General features: G+C 40.1%; 1 protein-coding gene across 1 annotated transcript; it reads left to right on the top strand.

The window, feature by feature from the left end:
* The first annotated feature begins 260 nt into the window (after positions 1-260).
* LOC148818050 (uncharacterized) lies at positions 261-9,229 on the top strand. Its single transcript, XM_088937491.1, has 6 exons — positions 261-477; positions 2,696-2,812; positions 3,432-3,468; positions 3,912-3,979; positions 4,888-4,952; positions 8,936-9,229. Exons 1-6 carry the CDS (start codon positions 426-428, stop codon positions 9,176-9,178), a joined length of 582 nt encoding a protein of 193 aa, XP_088793617.1. The 5' UTR covers positions 261-425; the 3' UTR covers positions 9,179-9,229.
* Positions 9,230-17,953: the final 8,724 nt, after the last annotated feature.

Raw genomic sequence — 17,953 nt, 5'->3', positions numbered from 1 at the left:
GTGTACGTGCCAGAAAAGGGCCAACGACATTTCTCTGGTGCTGTTTCAGCATGAAGTCAGTGTGACATGCTGATTCTGTCTTCTCTCTCTTTGTCTCTGTCTCTTCTTCTCTGTGTTCATAGGAAGGGGTGCGGTTTGCAGCTCAGTATCTTGCTATGCTTTCTGCACAGCAGTAGTTGAAGAGTGTGCATCCTGCTCTGAAAAACCCTAAAATATCCCCTGCAGCTGCTGGAGTCTCTTTCATTCTGGGGCCTGAAGTCACAGCAGAGAAGAGAGAGGTGTTTCAAACTGTATTATTTCAACAGCAGCACAGAAACAGAGAGAACAAGGGCCGACCTTTCCAAATGTGCAAGACAGGTTTGCAGGAATAAGTAAACCAGCAGTTCTCTCCTCAGCGCTGGATCCGAGACGATCGAAGCTCTGAAATGGGGAACATGGGTTTGCCCAGCTGCAGGTCCAACTGCACAGAAATAAGTGGTGAGTCTGATACTTCATTCGCCTTCAAACCAAATCCATCTTTTGTTACCCTTGGAGATGTACAGTAACGCCAGCCAGCCAGTTCGTCCACGAGTATCTACGTAACCCAGCGCACCAGTTAGAGTTTCCCCAGCTGACAGTTGCCATGTTTTTAAATGTCAGATTTTGCTCAAATCCCGCTCTTCCAAATTGCTTCTCCAATCGCTTATCAGCCATCCCCAGCACATCGTTGCGTCCTAGTTCAGATTCGAGATTAATTCTCGCAGGAAGACATTAGAATTTAATTATTAATTTTGATTTTAAAAAAAATATGAAAACATAATTAAGATTTTATTTTTTTAGTAGATTAATAGTTAATTCCCTCTCTCGGCTTGGGTTCCTGCATTTTGAATATACCATCTGAAGAAATTAACTCACTTCACAGTGTGCTTGCTATTATATCAGTCTCATTTAAAGATTGTCAAGTCAAAGACAAAATCAGTCTCATTGTTGTAACTATTTTAAATGTAATATCATACAATTCGGGAGCACGTTTGACGTTCTGAAGCTGCTCGCATGACACCATCTTTGAAGAAACTAAGGGCTTGATCAATATTTCAGATGAAAGCAGTCATCAGATTAGTGCTTCGTCAAATTAAAGTTGGGTCACTGGAAGTCCTTCAGGACTAGGGTGAGAATCAGCTTTGCCTGAGTACTCATGTTCAAACTCCCGTAAAGAAAGACAGAAATCTTCTCAATACAGTAAAAAGCAAAGTATTCATAATGAAAATGCTGTTTGACTGTTTTGCTAGTAATTGATTAACAAATTACGGTTTTATAAAAATACTTTTTAAGTAAATAGTGTGGGTGCCAGAAAAGGCCCAATGACATATCTCTAGTGCATGTTTGAGATCTCCTTCATGAAGAGGGTGTTATATTTGACATGGCTTTTACTGCACTAGGGAGGATTCCAAGGTAATTAAAACAGAACGTCACATTATGTGTTGCGGCCGTTTCTGGATTTCTAAAGAGTGGTGGATATTTGCGATTTTACAAAAGATGAGAGTCCTGACAGGAAACTACAAAAGCAGCAGAAAAGCCTGAGAGTTAAATAGCCGATTCTCAGCACGGTCGCGTTCCAGATTTCAAACGAAAACAAAAAGTGGAGAAGTGTGTCTCCGGAAGTGCGTACGCTTCTCTGAAGGTGGGGGAGTGAGTGCTGTATGTCTCCCTGCTGGTTTGAATCGGCAGGTGTGAATGTAAGCCATTGGATGCTGGAACATGGAGAGGCACTGACATTACAAAGGGATTATTTTGGAGCACATAGTGTATCCTAAAGGGAGAGACAAACCCACACAATGCAGATGACTAATTTCTGTGACAGAATTTTCACAATAAATATTTAAAGAAGAGCTTTAAATAATTATCTTGTCTAAACGGTTGCTCTGACATATTGCCGTGATATTAATCAATCCTGAAGAGACAAGGCTTAGCAAATTTTATACAGTGAAAAAAAGCTTCAGCAAATGATTTATAAACATTTAAGCATGTCTGTCATAAAGGGTTTATGAGCATTTTAAACTTAATAGTGTGTTCACAGAAAGGCTTTCATAATATCTTTCCAGATGCTCTGTAAAACTGCTTAAATGAACAAATCAACTGTTTTAGTAGCAAAGATGAAATTCTAAGATATGTTTGGCAATTAATACTTCAGGGATAGATTACCACGGCAACAGTGTGGAGAAGTTGTTAAAGCTCTACACTTTTAACTGAAAGATTGTGCGTTTAATTCCCTAGTTGAAACACTACTCACACTGTTATTGAGCCCTTGAGCAAGGTAGTTCAGTCAGATCGGTCCAATAACATGCCATTATACAGTATAAATGGGTACCAAAAATCTGGGGCAGCATTTCAGTCAGTAAGTTTTAAACAAGCAAAAGTTTCAACTCCTTTATCTTTACTCTAATTGCTGCTGTTGCTTTGCTTTTCCTCCCCACACTGTCCTTGAATAAAAGCCTCAGTCAGGCTAATTAACGATGATTAAACCTTCATGACTGTGGACCTGCAGTTCCAGGGCTGACCTTACCTGCTGCAGACTATTATACTGTACCTCTCTCGTATGTTTTTACTCATCTGCCTGTCTCTAATCTGCTGCACACAGTCTTATCTGATCTCTGAGACTGGCTCTTCTCCACACCATGTCCCCATGACCTCCAGCTTTCTGTAATTGGACTCGCAGGTCTTGGGAGCCTCCGGGGGACCTACCAGCTGTGGATCTTGGTTGCAGTGATTGTTGCCGTGTTCATCCTGTCCTTGTGCTGGAACGTTCTTTGTTGTATCTCTCAGTACAGCGCAGGTAGGAGCATACAAGCAAAGCACTGTCTTTTAATGGGTCAAAATTCCCATGAGGTTGGAGATTAGTTTCTAACTTTTAAGCTGTCTTAAAAATCCACAATTTATCATGTAATGCCATCAGGATTAAATGGGGAGTAAATGAGCAATTAATTAATAGAAACCTTGTATTAGCAGCAGATTCACAAAACGTTTAAACTCAAACACCTTACTTTCAATTTCATTAAAATACAGGAGTGTTTGAGCATAACATCTGTCTGTGTAAATCTTATCAAAATAAGGTAACAAACACCTGCTGCTTTTATGTGAGACCAAATCTCATAAAACCTGAAATTGCTCACAGTGGTGTACAACAGAAGTCTTGTTTCTGTCCTTATTATAAAAGGTAACAGTTTATTAAAGGTAACTTGGACTGTCAAGTTCTCTTCTGTTATAACACACTACATCACTTGCAGTATCCTATTGTATGCACCTTAACACATTGACAAAATATTGAGTTGATTTAATTACTGTTTCAGCCAAAATCATTCTAGTGAACACAGAGTGTAGATCATTTACACTTGAAGAACTTGTGAAAGTAATGAGGCTAATGTTTACAACAGCACTTTCCTCTGTTTTGTCAGATGGAGGAAAAAAGTTTCTGCCTCGTTTTCGGAGAAGGTGGGTATCTTTTGTTTTAATGCAGTATATATACTTGTATTATATTTTTCTTAGCCATTCCATTTTAGAACCTTGTTACTTATTTCCTCCTGGACTAACATATTGTCAACAAGCACATGCTTGTATCATCCCAGTCTGGCACTTTGAGCCAGTGTCAGAGATGCTGCAGTAGCATCTGTTGCCTAATCTCGACACAGAAGCACCTCCTAAATCAATGACATTTTGTATTACAAGTGAATCTACAGTAATTCAGTGATTAAAATCACAACACAGAAAGTATCTATGCAAATACATTGACATTTAAAAAATGTTGAGATTCTGAGGGTGAAGGAAAATGTGGCAAACTTTGATGACACTTTAGTGATGATACAGAATTAATTTTCAAAGTAGATAATGTGTCTCTTTGTGCTCTTTTTCCCTTGGGTTGGCTTCTGGTGCTCCAGTTTCAGTCTGAAGCTGAAGGACATGGAAGACAACCCCATCTATGGCAATATCAACTACACCCAGAGCCGTGAGTGCATTTATCACGTGTGTTCTTGTCTGCTGCCTGCTGTGTTCTTGTCTTGTCTGCTGTGCACAGGCATTGGAGAACCACCCAACTGACCAAAACATCTTCCAGAGGTCTGGACACCACTGGCGATATCATAGATTAGGAGGAAAAATGTTAATCTGGAACATAAAAAGGTTTGGCAAACTATCTCACTTTCTTAGGCATATTAGTTTTCTAAAGAATAATCCATAAAACAGGAATTTGTAGTCTGCTTTTTAGAGAACCTCAATAAGTATCAAAGTAGAAGAGACTTAGTTCTTATAAAATCAGATAGAACCCCAATCGTAAGTCTCTGCTGTAGGGCTGTTTTCAGGAAGCTATTTGTACTAAAACATATGGTGGTCAAAATGTGTCTTTTTTTATAGTCTTCTACAGTATGCGCATTACCTTGACACTTAATTTACGACATTAAACTAAGCAGGAGTTTAGTATGAGGCACATAACACCCACCACATATCTTATTATAGTGGAAAGCACTACAGTACATGAGAAAGGACTGTTATGTGTGATCCTGACACAATAGCAGCTGTAGCAGACACCAGCAAGGCCAAACCCCAAAGCTTGCAGCTATGGATAAGTAGGTAGTTTGGCTTAAAACTGGAAAATAAGGAACACCACTAGAAAAGGACCAGTCTCTAGTAACTGGCAGCTCAAAGGCTAGAAAATATTCACTGCTTTCACACCATCACAGTTTGCCAGCACCTACACAGGTTTAGGTCTGCAAATGTTGTCCAGATTAAAATGCTTGGCCTGGCTTTGTCATTCTACGTTTTACCTTGCTTAATCTTTTCTTCAGTAAAATACAAGCAGTTTTAAAATGCAAAAAGTTGAATATCAGCACTGTAAACGTCATCACTGTACATTGACAGGAGCTGACCCTCAGCTTAACTCATCTGATACGAACAATAGTCAGACACTCAAAGGCCTCGCACAGGTGAGATGGAGCTCTCTTTCACCTTCTTTCTTGTCTTTCGTGTATCTGTTTTGGCAATTTAAAGAGACTGTCCTTACCGAAGCCTCGCTGTCTAGTTATTATTTCAGTCCTAACTGAGTCCTGGGTGAGGCAATCTGTCAGTGCACAATTAGGCTATGGAAACACGGTAACATTCACCTGCCAGCTACATTACATAATGATGTCAAGAAGCTGCTGATGCACTGTGGTGTATCCCAGGCAGGAAGGTTGAGATACTGAAAAAGTTCAAGTAAAGGGAGGAGATCCTTTTCTGTAGGGTTACTCTGTGGACTGAACAATAAATTCAGACTTTAGTGCTGCTTACCCTGGCGAAAAGGTATCCACCACTGAGGAGTCCCAGTCCTTGCAAAGGCTGAAGCTCGACTGTCCAGAAAGCACCTGTTAACATGCTTCTATGAACGTTGCAGTAATGCTCTGCAAAAGTTGTCTGCATTGTCTGTGGTTTTCTTAAGTGTGTTACCCCCACACACAACTTCCAATCTTTACATCCATCTCTCATTCTGTCTTTCCTTATCTCTCTTGTGCTTTACTGTTATGACTGCAGTCATAGTTGTATCAGTGCTAGTATTATTGTGCAATGTTCACAAGGATAAATTGTGATCCTTTACAGTAATTGATAGTTTGTCTCACTCTCCTTCCTGCTTGTTGGGACTTTGTCAGAATGACTGTGAGTCCCTACCACGTCTCTCTCTGTTGTCCTTGTCCTGTCCAGTCTTTCTCGTAGTAATTCTCTCACACTGTCTTGTTCCATGGTTTGTCTTCACACTGATTTTCACTCCAAGCATCAGCTGTTGTGTTCTGTATAGTTGTTTCTTTTGGCTCCCTACCTACAGTAGCTCGAAGGAAGCTGCTCATGTCATGTGGAATCTCTTCCTAGAAAATTTCGATTGAGTAAATCACTTCTAAAAACTGGGAACACTTGTAAATTACTGATCTGTTGAGTTAGCATTATGCTTAATCAGTGACTAACAATTATTTTTTCAAATAATTACTTCATTGTTCACAAACAAACTTTCCTAAGTCTTTAATTGTGATTTGAAGGTAAACTATAAAACCTGATGGACAAGGTTTCTCCTCCAGAAAGTATTGGAGACCCATGGTCTACAAGAATCATCAGCAGTCATTTCTGATTGTTGTTTCCAGTGCTACCTTAGGCATTACACCTAATAGGGCTTCTGGAAAAAGCAAGCTGACTGCATTCAGGGCACTGAGATTGGGGTATTCTGAGTAAATCTACTGTATGTACTGTACAGGTTGGTAGTCTATGCATTTTTTTACTGTAATAAGAACGTATCATCAGGTAATATGAATCAAATCACTAATCCTGAGCATTTTGTTTGATTGGCTAATTGGTTTTAGTGCAATATACGAGGGTTTAGGTTGACAACAGATGTACAGCTCATTAGAATATAGAAGATCCAAATCCAGATTTGGTCATTGAGCCCAAACAGTCCATTTGGTAGTAGGTTCCTTATCGATTTAATCAATTCAGCTGTTTCTTGGAAGAAGCTGGGCTATCGGCTTCAATAACGTATTCATTAAAAGAATACAACTTCATTTCTGAAATTAAGCCTAATGTTAACCTAATGTTGATTTTTAATGATCATATTTGCAGGTGAAAAGGGAAGGAATAAAACTTCAAAATGTACTGTTTTACTGATGCACATGTGCTTAAGACATGTAAAATCAGAGTATTCAGACAGTATTTGTATCTGCTTTTCTGTACTGCAAGGTGAATATATTTGACAATGTCCAATGTTCATGTTTTCATTCATAACAGATACAACCTGTTAGAGGTTGTAGAAAATAATTTTCACTCCTTTACCATTTGAGTAAAGAGCAAGGGGAATATTTGTAGCACACTTTATAATTTTCACAAAAAATATTAGGGATGAGACTGACATTAGTAACACCAATGAACAAATATTTTGAATCCCTCTCTGTTGTACAGCACTAGTATACACACCAGCATGGTGAAGTGGTGTGCTTCACTGAAACACTCTTAAAAGTCAGCATATGTTCACGTTTGAGCCTCTCCATTAAGTTCTTTTCTCGTTTTCAAGGGCATTAGTTTAGTGGTTTTTACTTGAGTTTGTGAATATTCTAATAGTTTTTACACTGAATGGTTAAGTTAGTACCCTGCCCACATCCTTTCATAGTAGCAGGGGTCAGCCAGACTGTTGGAAATAGGATTTATTTTTAACTCTCTTCTTCGGTTCATGAACAATGTAATGAAAATGTTTTTTTTGGGTTCGAGAAGTCATTTTTTTCTCCAATGAAAAAATCCCCCGAATAAGGTGTGTTTGTTAAAGATCCAACTTTGGGAACGGTTCCTTGATGTTTAAATGAGCACTGTTATCACATCATTCAGAGCAGATGGATACAGATATTGTATTTGATGTTTAAATGAGCACTGTTATCACATCATTCAGAGCAGATGGATACAGATATTGTATTTGTACACCCAGACACCCTTGTTCTTTTCTTCCCCTGTTTCTTCAGCCTTTATAGACTTTTCCGTCTCCCCTGTGCTTTCTCTCACACTAAGCTTCATTTCCTGTCTGTGCCCTCGTTCTCTGCTGAACAGTGAGCAACATAAGCCAGTGGAAATCAACCACAGAGCTGCTCAGCAGGTCTCTCTCACTCAAGTCCTTCTGTAGCTCAGGATATAACCTTTATCACCTTTCATATTTATAACTGTAGGCAAAACTTCCCCCTTGTCCAAAACGACAAAAACAAAGAGGCAATCAAAATATGACTTTGCTCCCATGATTAGATATTAATAGGGTCTTTGCTTTAAAATTAATTTATAATAGAAATTTTCGTTTGTCTTCCTCCCCCTGACCTTGTATTGGACAAAGTGGTTAGAAAATGGCTGGCTGAGTAAGATTTGTTGACCTTTTTTCACCTCACAAATTCGGTCAAGGGCACCCTGCAATCTGTGCCTTGTGGGAAGATGGCTAAGGTGCCGTGAGGGCAGGTGGTACTGTCACGAACCACATTCCTACGAGCACCTCTCACCGCCAACACCCACCCACTAATTAATCAATCGTCATTCCTCACACTCTTCTCTATTTATACCCTCTCACTCCACTCAGTCCCCACTCGCTATTGAGAAGTACTCTTCGGCTTTCTCTGGTGCGCGCTTCTACTTTTGACCTGACTTTAGATACCCGACCTAGTTCTAGTTTTTCGACTTCGATTTTTGCCTTTTGCCTTTGAATTTGGTTGCTTATCGGTTCCAGTCATCCTCACGCTCAGCGCCGCATAGGGTCCAACCTGGTGCTCCTAACGCCATCGCTGACAGACTAGTGAGCCAAAATAATGGACCCCATGGGCTCACTATTCCATCAGAGATGGCGTTAGGAAAAAGAAAAAGACACAAAATACACAAAAAAAACAAAAAATACACCCAACAACCAGGGCTGCAGTGAGGTAGTGGCAAGGAACAGGAAAAGCACTGAAATGCAAAAAAGTGCAAAAAAAGTAGAGGAAAAAAGAAAACCGGCATAAAGAAACTATGAGGTAGCAAACGCACAGTAGCAAGTACGAGTCAAGGACGAAGGAAGTATTTAAGGAAAATGGAACTGATAGAAAAATAATAATTAAATAATAGATTAATTGGCTGCACACTGTGAAAGTCTGCCTGAGGGTGTTCTTAAAGGGCCGGGAGGTGTGCTGTCCTCCGTGTGTATGTGGAGCCTATCACCTGCGCTCGCTTGAGTTAGTAGCAGAGACTGGACTCAAACCCACGACTTACAGAAAGATGCCCACACTGTCTGGTGTGATTTCTGCACCCAGGTGGCCATGAAGTGTGAAATCTCATGACCCGCCAAAGGGTTCACCTTCCTGGGTGAAGGGGTACCCAGCTTCGGTCTTTTACTCTCACAAAGAGAGCACAGGCTAAGACAGCTGCTTGTGTCTGATTTCGTTTGTTCTCTCAGGGCCGTGCTGGTCGACAGGACTGTTACGCCAACCTGCAGCTGAAGGCTCCCAAGCCCTCCTCCGGCCGAAGTTCCCCACAGATCCAGTATTCAGATGTGGTGACTCTGCCGCGAGTCACGGGGGCTGCGGAGATGGTGCTGGAGACAGACAGTGCCTCCCTGCACTCTGACCTGTACGCCTCTGTAGAGTCCGAGAGGAACAAAGCCCTGGGTGTCAACAAAGATTATGCCAACCGCCTCTGAGCATCTGAGTTCATGTACAGGGGAAACAGGCCCCTCAGGCAGCTCAATAAGACCACCAGCAACTTAACAACTCACTGTCCAAAGACACTCTCCAGTTCAGACAGTCCAAAATCATTTGACCATTTTCCTGGGCTCTAGGTCACAAGAAAAACTTAGGAAAAGGAGAAGAGTGCCAGTGAAAACCCAAATGGATTGGTCTGAAACTCAAATGTGCCCTGGCTGAGAGCATCTCAGATGTACTGCACTGCACAAGACCTTCGGAATAAACTGCCACACGTATTTGTTCGTCAATGATACAAATAAACCCCTGCAAAAGAAAGCCCTGCACCTTTCCATTAAAACAAGGACCATAAACAGTTTAAAGGAAAGAGTCTGAAGAGGCAAATATAGACTTTCTATACCTGAGAAAACCAGCAGTTAAATTTATGGCAGCTGTCTGTGGGCTCAGAACTACAGTAGAGTCAACACCACACCATTAGGTCCTTATTGCAAAAGCGCTTTATTATCAACTGCTGACTTGAGTATGTAGGTGTTTTACCAACCAAATCTTCAAACCTCCTGGCCACTCAACAATTAACTCCCTGGGGACATTGGGGAATACCTTTGACACCACTGAAGACTGAATCATGGAGATTGAGGTTCCTCAGTCACATCTCAGGTGAGCTCCTTCGCGTCTTTGTGCTTCATCCTTTGGCTGAGAAACAGCAGCTCCGGATGCATACTTCTGCACCAAACGGTATCAGATTCACAATGGGTTTTTTTGTATGAAACGTACCACCTACAGACTGTGGCTGGGAATCAACCCATAGATTGTATCAAATGTGTCGGAAATGATGCAAAATCATTCTGAACATTAGTTTGCAATTCTAGTGTTTGGGGCATAAAATCCGCTTTTGCTTTTGGAAGATAAAAAGAAAATAAACAAAGCTATGAAAAGGACATCCTGGGAACTGTCACCCTCCTCTGATGGGGAAATCATTCGGATTTGCATCCTTCCCCACCTGCTCCAGGACAAGCTCACGGGTTTTCAGAATCTGGCTGGTGGAATTCGTCTAGGGTTTTCTGGAGTAACAGAGCGCTGTGGCTCGCTAAATCCCTGCTACACAGTTCCAGGACCAGAGTGGGCTGTCATTCGGTCCTTTCTAGTGGTACAGTCCTTGTTGGGAGTACATGTGATACAGCAGTGGTGACAGGACTTATAAAAGTCAACTAATCCATCTCCTGCATGTTACTGTACATATCATAATGTCTTGCACTTATTATTTCATTTAATGAGCACAGAACGGCTGTGCAGGCCTTCTCACACAACTTCAGCTGGTCCCAAGAAAGGTGGTACAATGCAAGTTGAAAACGCTTTGAATGTTTTAAATGGCGTGCAGCTATTTTACCATCTATGCTCTCCTCCCCAGAAGGTCGTCTCTATTCATGCCAGCTATGAAAATTATAGCTTCATTACAATAATTTCTTCTCTCATCGGCAACAGTGCAACAGTGTAACTATATGCAACAGTTCAGCAGAAATTAACATGTACTATACGAGGGGAAACTTGATCTTTGGAGAAAACAAAATATTATTTTGGAAACTATGCCATTTTGATTCCCATGCCAACACTGCAGTAGAGGAACAAATTATACTTAGAAATTTGCTACTCTTTTCCTCATGTACAGTATACCTCTCATTTTCATGCATTCCAAGTGGACAGCCATCTCCATTCAAGAAACTTGGAGATCATAACCAACTGACCCTCCAATGTATCTCTACTACAAGTGATTATGCATTCAAAAGCTCAGCAGAATGTTAGATGCAGTATCACCTGTCAAGCATGAATGTAGAAAACTACAGTGGACAGATATTCTCTATTAAACTAATATCTGTCAGTTCCAGTTCGAGGGGTTCTCAGCTCCTGAGAGTCATGCCCCACCCAATTAAAATAATTAATTAATGGCTGGACAGCTGATGGCTCTTTGAATTCTATCTATGAACTAATAAAAAAGGCTTTCTGAATGTGATCATCAGAACCTCAAAACCGTCTTTTCATTCCAGGCAAGATCTTCTGTTTGTTAAGAACAAAAAGCTTAATTCAACATACAATTAGATAATGCGTTCACAACCTTTGAAGATTTTCAGCTCCTACAGAGTCTCAGATATCAGGTTTCTTTCACAATCTCAGAATTCACTTCAAATTTTCATCTGTCAAGGTCAAAAAAGAGGTCAAAATAAAATGTAGTTCATGGCTGGCTCAGTCAAGAGAAGAATTTTTAAAATGAGGGATAAGCTGCAATGAAAACTGCAAGACACTGAGATTGCGTACGTCAGGTGTGAGAAGACCCCTGGGCAGAATGTCATCTATTTTACAGGCTCTCTTACTGGACCTTAGATATTAGTGGTTGTTCCAGTGATTCTGAAATAGTAGTATTACTGGTTCCAACTGATCTAAATCAGACCTCTATTTTGTGGCGAGAGTACCACCAGCAGGAGTCAACAAAATTGGGTAAGTTTTGTGGCCATTGGGTGGCCATTGAAGGGGGGCACTACAAATGAGGGGTAAATTGCAAAACAGGATTAAAGAAATATAGAAGTCAGAGGCCTTGGTAAAATTACAGCCTGACCTTGCCTACCATTGGGACTTGGATTCCATGATGTTTATTAGGACTTTTCAAGGCATCAAGCTGGCAGTCAATCGTTACTCACACAGGCCCACTCCCTGCTCAGAGAATGTCACAGAGTCACCCCGAACCTGCTCACAGAGAGGAGGTTTACTTACTTAACTAAGTACATGTCTTTGATTAAGAACGTGTCTCTGTTAGCTCTCTTTGTTTCTTCAATGCCTTTATTTTTAAGATCTTGCTTTATTTTTAATGCTGTATGTTACTTTTTTTTTCATTAAAATGCATTAACTGGCTGCATGTGTCTGGGTGATTCTTGTTATATCTTAGTGGTTTGGTTAGTACTAGATATGGTACAGAACTGTGGTTCCATTGTTTTTTTATAGCTTATTAAACAAAAACACTCTGTGCGTTTGTTTTGGGGCAAGAAAGATTTATCAAAGTACTTGCCAGTTTTATTAACTACTTTATGAAAGCAATTATAAGACAAAAATATTTACATCTCTGAACAAATTAAAAATTGAAAGGAATTGCACCATCCCAAATATATTCCAGGCAATATATGAAAGAATGCAAAGCGTGTTTTCCTAAATAATACCTCACGGTATCAAAGTACAAAATTGCTAAAAGTTTGGAATTACAAGCACTTTTTGAATTATCTACGTTAGCCTGGTACTGTTGTCTTCAAGCTTCCCAATCAGCTACTGTACCAAAACACAAAAAGAGAGAAAAAATAATGCAGTGGTGAAGTGCTTGTATTTATTATAATTCATATCTGGGATGTACTCAGTTGCATTACTGACAACAAGTTATTTATATGAATATCATAAACAGAAACGTTTATTAAAATTTTCTTCCCGCTAAACGCTTATGCGTTTGTACGTTTACGCTTATTTGATCAACGTGAGTTTATTTACGTACATAAAATACCGATTCGAAGTAAGCAAAACAGGAAATTACAGCGTTTTAAAAATGTCATGATTGTACATCATTTTCTATTTGGTCAATTTGGACATTTGGTTGCAAATTGTTACCGAATTTGGATTAGCCTCAATAACATGCCTAGAGAGGGAAATTACAGATTTATAAACCAACAACTCTCAGCAAGGAAGTGCCTTAAAATTTGCAGTCTGTACTTAAACTTTGCATTTTCGAACTTCGAAAGAACGAGGAAGTGCACTGTCAGCAAGTAACCACAGAGTGTCGGTGTTGACAAACTATAGCACAATTCACTTGCATGAAATTCATGCATTGCACCACAAGCCAGGTGAAGGTATTGCGGTAGATAATCTATGCAAACGACGTAGTTTATGTGACCAAGGTTGATGAAAAAAGGCAAGAACTCGTCTAGCTAAAACCACGTATTATAAAAGAGCGCAGAATTTCCCAAGTAATCCGGAAACACAACCTTCTGTGTGGAGATGCAGAAGTCTCAGAAGCAGCTGAACGAAGCTCGGAGAAATGGTAAATCTCACACTTTCTGTTTCGTCCATTCCTCTCCACGGGCAGTGAGGTTGGAAATGAAGCGCAGAGTTTGTCTCTGTTTTCTAGCCATTAATACTGTCTAAATCTGTTCTTCCCCCTGAAGAGCTAAAATAAACAGGCCCCAATCAGAAGAGTTAGGAATCATTCTGAAACATTGGATAACAACAGGTAATCCACATGCCAGGTTTAAAAACTACCATGAGAAAACCTTTAAAGCCATGCAATAAATGTTTGAAGTGCACTTGTTGGATTAGATTTCTGCAGTGTAAACTGCAGTATATATGGTATGTTCAGGCCAGGGCTGTGGAGGAGATTGCTTATATCTGGACTGGGAAATGGACAATTGTGGGTTTAGTCAAGATATTACAATTAGGCTGTTCCAGTCTCATACTGTAGTGCACACATAGGCACAAAGTCTCTTCAGATAAAAATGTCAAGATAAGGGTTTGATGCGCTGAGATTTCACAAAGCTGAGTGATCCTGCCTTTCAGAGTTCATGGCACTCCAAAGCTAACCGTGGTACTTCTCTATAACAGATACTGTGATGAACAATAGGACTGTTATCCATTCATCCATTCTACTAACCGCTTCTTCGAATTCGGGGTCGTGGGCCAGCAGGAGATTATTCTGACAAGCAGTGGGCACAAGGCGGGGTACACTCTGGATGGGATGCCAGTACATAGCAGGGCAGACGGAAACAGACATACTCATACCGGGGTCATTTTTCCCAGAGGCCAATAAACCTACCATTATTCTTTTGGACACTGGAGGGAAACTGGAGCAGCTGGAGGAAACATATGCAAATACAGGAAGAACATACAAACCCCATGCAGACGTCTCCCCAGGTCTGGAATTGAACCCAGGACCCCAGCGCTACAAGTGCAGCAATGTGAACTACTGTACCGCACCATTGTAGCACTGTTATATTAGTGAGTATGACAGTAATCGGCTTTGTGAATATGACAGTATTCAGCTCTACATTAATGCAAGGCCTTTACTGTACAGTATGTAGTCATACACTGTGTGTATTAACAGTCCTAGTCTGGCCATTGTTGTGCATACCTGAGCAGTGTCTTAGAGGGAATAAAAGCAAATTAAATTTTCTGAGCGAAGGCCAGCCCACACATATTCAGCTGTGTCTCAATCTGGGGATCGTCCAGGACTTGGCAGAACTGTAGAGAATAAGAACTCAGCAATAAATGCTGATAGTGTTTTATTGATTCAAAATGTCCTCCTGCCTAGCTCTTGCATAAATTCCTAATGATTTTTTCAGCTGCTTTGTTAGCTCTGTGTATTCTTTGGAAGAATTCCATTTTATAACTGGACTTTAAAAAAAAAAACAGTATTTGTGATTAAAACTCAGCAGGACTCCTGAAAATTTGCCCTCCTGCCATTACGTACTTTGCTTCAGTTCGTAGTATCTTCTAACACACCCTGACTGCTGTCACATTCTTGGCAATTTTCAAAGCCTACTCTTTGCTTTTGGTTTTCTTTCTCAGTCCAATCATGTTAGAGATTTAATTGTGTTTTTCTTTTCTTAAAATGTCTTTTAAACTTGTTCAAGAGCGGTGCCACCCACTAGGCTTAGTCCAAACATGACAGCCCTTATTTACAGTATCTAACTCAAGTTAGGTCAATGCCAGACAAACACACAGCGAAGGTTAGATTGGGCTGTGATGTTACTACCTTATGGATTCGCAGAGGGTTTGAAGTAAGTCTGGCCCTGGTTAGTACTGGGGAGAAAGATCCTGATTACTTGGTCATTGAAGACAGTGTTAAAATTTAATTATTAATGCAAGGAATTATTAATGTTGAAATGTATGGAAAATAAAGTACATGCTACATACAATGCACGCTTTGCTTCAGATCGTAGTTTTCTAATGCACCCTGACTGCTGTCACATTGTAGCCAATTTTCAAAGCCTATTTGTCCAAATGCCTCAAATGAACAAATACCCCCAAAAAAGGCAGGTAACCAGAAAACAGAGGTATTTGACCTTAGACCAGAGGCAGGTAACATTACAATAGAGGTAAGTAACTTTAACAAGGTAGGTAACAGCTTTTGAGTGCCAGGCTCCTGCAGGTTTTAGAGGTATCTTTTAATTAACGCCTGGACCTGGAAACAAACAACTGATTTGTCTACGTGCCCATTTTAATTGTTTCAGTTAAGTGATTAAGTTGGGCAGCATGGCAGTACAGTGGTTAGTATTGCTGCCTCACAGTGCTGTGGCCCTGGGCTGCTTTCTGTGTGCAGTTAGTACCTTCTCCCTGTGTTCATGTGGGTTTAACAGTTCTGCTCAGTTACAAATGCTACTCATCATCCTCAGTTTTCTTTCCCATTTCAGCAAATCCAGTTCCATTCCAGTTCCATGTTTCCTTTTTTTAGAAAATGTCTTTTTAGCTCGTTCCAACAGAGGTGCCTCTAGGCTGAGTCCAAACATCCACACACTTATTTTCTAACCACTTCATCCAATTCCGAGTAATGGGGGAACTGGAAAAGCAACAGGTGTAAGGATACACCCCGAATGGGGTGCCAGTCCATCCCACAGCAGACACACAGACACAAACGCACTCATGCCAGGGAGGAAACTGGAACACTCACAGGAAACCCACACAAAAATGAGGAGAACATACAAACCCCACTCAGAGAGCACCCCAAGTCTGGAACTGAACCCAGGACCCCATCTCTGGAAGACAGCATTGCTAAGCACTGTGCAACTGCTTCAACATGATGCTGTAGCCCAAACGTAATTACGGCAGCTGTTAGGCATTGAAACATGTTTTTGATCCTTGCAGGTCAGTAACTCTTCCAGATACTTTTCTTTTGTTACTGGAAAAACATGTAACCTGAGGGATTTTATGAGGAGTTTAGATGCCATGCTCCTATGTACTTTATTTTAAATGTCGTTTTTTATGCTGTGATTATCATTAGTGAGAATAACAGGCTTGCTATGTATCCCATGACATCTGTTTCAACTTCTCTGGTGACTAAAGTTTCGGTTGATTTATTGAGGATGTGTTGATGTGTTTATCAGTCTTTGTACACAGAGATTTATTTTAATTGAACACCTGGCATCTACTGTACAGTCCTTTTGGCTCTCTGCACTTAACAAGATTGCAATTAAAAAGACATTTGAAATATGTGGATGTTTTTTAGGCTTGAACATGGTCACAAAGTGAAAAATCTGTTCCTTACACTGTTTGCTATATTTGAGAAATATATTAGCCTAGTATAAATTGAAAATATACAATTTCCATTTTTTAATTTATAGGCATTGATGCATCCTTATTTTCAGGATCTGTATATGATTCTTTCTGCAGATTTATATCCACATTTATTATCACATTTACATTATTTATTATTTGTGGGCTTCTGGTATACACACTTGCTTGCACAGTGTAGTGTTTTTCATTTGCAGTATCAACCATATTCTGAAATCTGATCACGTGCAAACAAGCAGGAATTGACATTACTAATACAAGAACAAGATTTTAACAGCCTGTCAAAAATCCATCCTTTTCAACCCAAATTCTCTCTATGGTTCCTTTTTTCCTTGCTTTTCTTTCACATCCTATCCAAAGGACAGCACTGTTTTTACAATATAGTGTTCCCATCACTTTACTGGGGTATTAGGACCCACGTAGACCAGAGGGTGAGTGCCCCCTACTGGTACCACTAATACCTCTTGCAGCAGCAACCTCAGTTTTTCCAGAAGGTCTTCATGTCCTTGCAATGTAATGTAAAACTGAGCTGATAAGATAAGAACAGGATTAAGAGAAATTTATCTGCAGTCTTAATTGTTAATATATTGATTTCTAAACTAATAGACAACCAATAAATCCATAACAGTACTAAAAATATCACAAAATGCTATCATACAGGACATTGTACTTTCATTAAAGGTTTTACTGTAGAATGGAAAGTCTCTTTTTTATTGTTGTCTTTAGAGCTTGTTGCTTAAGAGTTGTGCAGATGTTCTCTTTCATACCAGTGATAATGTGTTAAATTACCTTTTTTTCTCATTCATAGGATCTCACAATATATTTTCCACTTATTAATAAGTCAATAACCCTGTGGTAGTAGTGTGGAGAACAGCTCAGGACTCTGGGCTGTACATTACTCAGATTGTGTTAGTAAAATGCCCGGACATACTGTATCATCTGGATATCTTAGTATTATTATAATATTGCTAGAAGTCACAAAGCTGTTTTCAGTCGAAAGGATACCTTCACATTTCAGCCTGGCTGGCCACGTGTTATCAGCCACTGAAATACGGCATGCTCTATGTCAACAGCCCCCAGGACAGAAAGAAGTTGGATTGCTAAACGTATTAAACAATGGTGTAAAATTAAGGTTCTATGGCTTGAGACGGCTTGAATTTCAGCGTAATGCACTAGGGCTCAGACCTTTGCAATTCCCGTACGATGCCTGACAATCACTACGATCACTCGGGGTCTTTGTATTTAATCTCATCCAAACCACAGTGCATCCTGCAGATCAGTGAAAGGATGTTGGAGTGGAATGACCGATACCACTTTCAGCAGGGACACATCTTGGCTTTTATCTCTTTCATTCTAACAGTGATCACTGCTTAATTTTGATATTCACAATATCAGATTTTTGCATAGTTTGGATTCTGAAGGAGGGTGGAAAGTGTATCATGATTGCTTAGATGTCAGGGTGC

Source organism: Atractosteus spatula, chromosome 19 (genome assembly GCF_055471065.1).
Source record: "Atractosteus spatula isolate fAtrSpa1 chromosome 19, fAtrSpa1.hap1, whole genome shotgun sequence".
Lineage (NCBI taxonomy): Eukaryota > Metazoa > Chordata > Actinopteri > Semionotiformes > Lepisosteidae > Atractosteus > Atractosteus spatula.
This window is presented reverse-complemented; position numbering and strand designations above follow the sequence as displayed.

Excerpts from the sequence above, each read along its gene's own strand:
- LOC148818050 (XM_088937491.1), top strand. The coding sequence starts at position 426 with ATGGGGAACATGGGTTTGCCCAGCTGCAGGTCCAACTGCACAGAAATA. Across the intron at positions 3,980-4,887 it reads TATCAACTACACCCAGAGCC|GAGCTGACCCTCAGCTTAAC; the intron begins GTGAGTGCATTT and ends GTACATTGACAG. Across the intron at positions 4,953-8,935 it reads CACTCAAAGGCCTCGCACAG|GGCCGTGCTGGTCGACAGGA; the intron begins GTGAGATGGAGC and ends TTGTTCTCTCAG.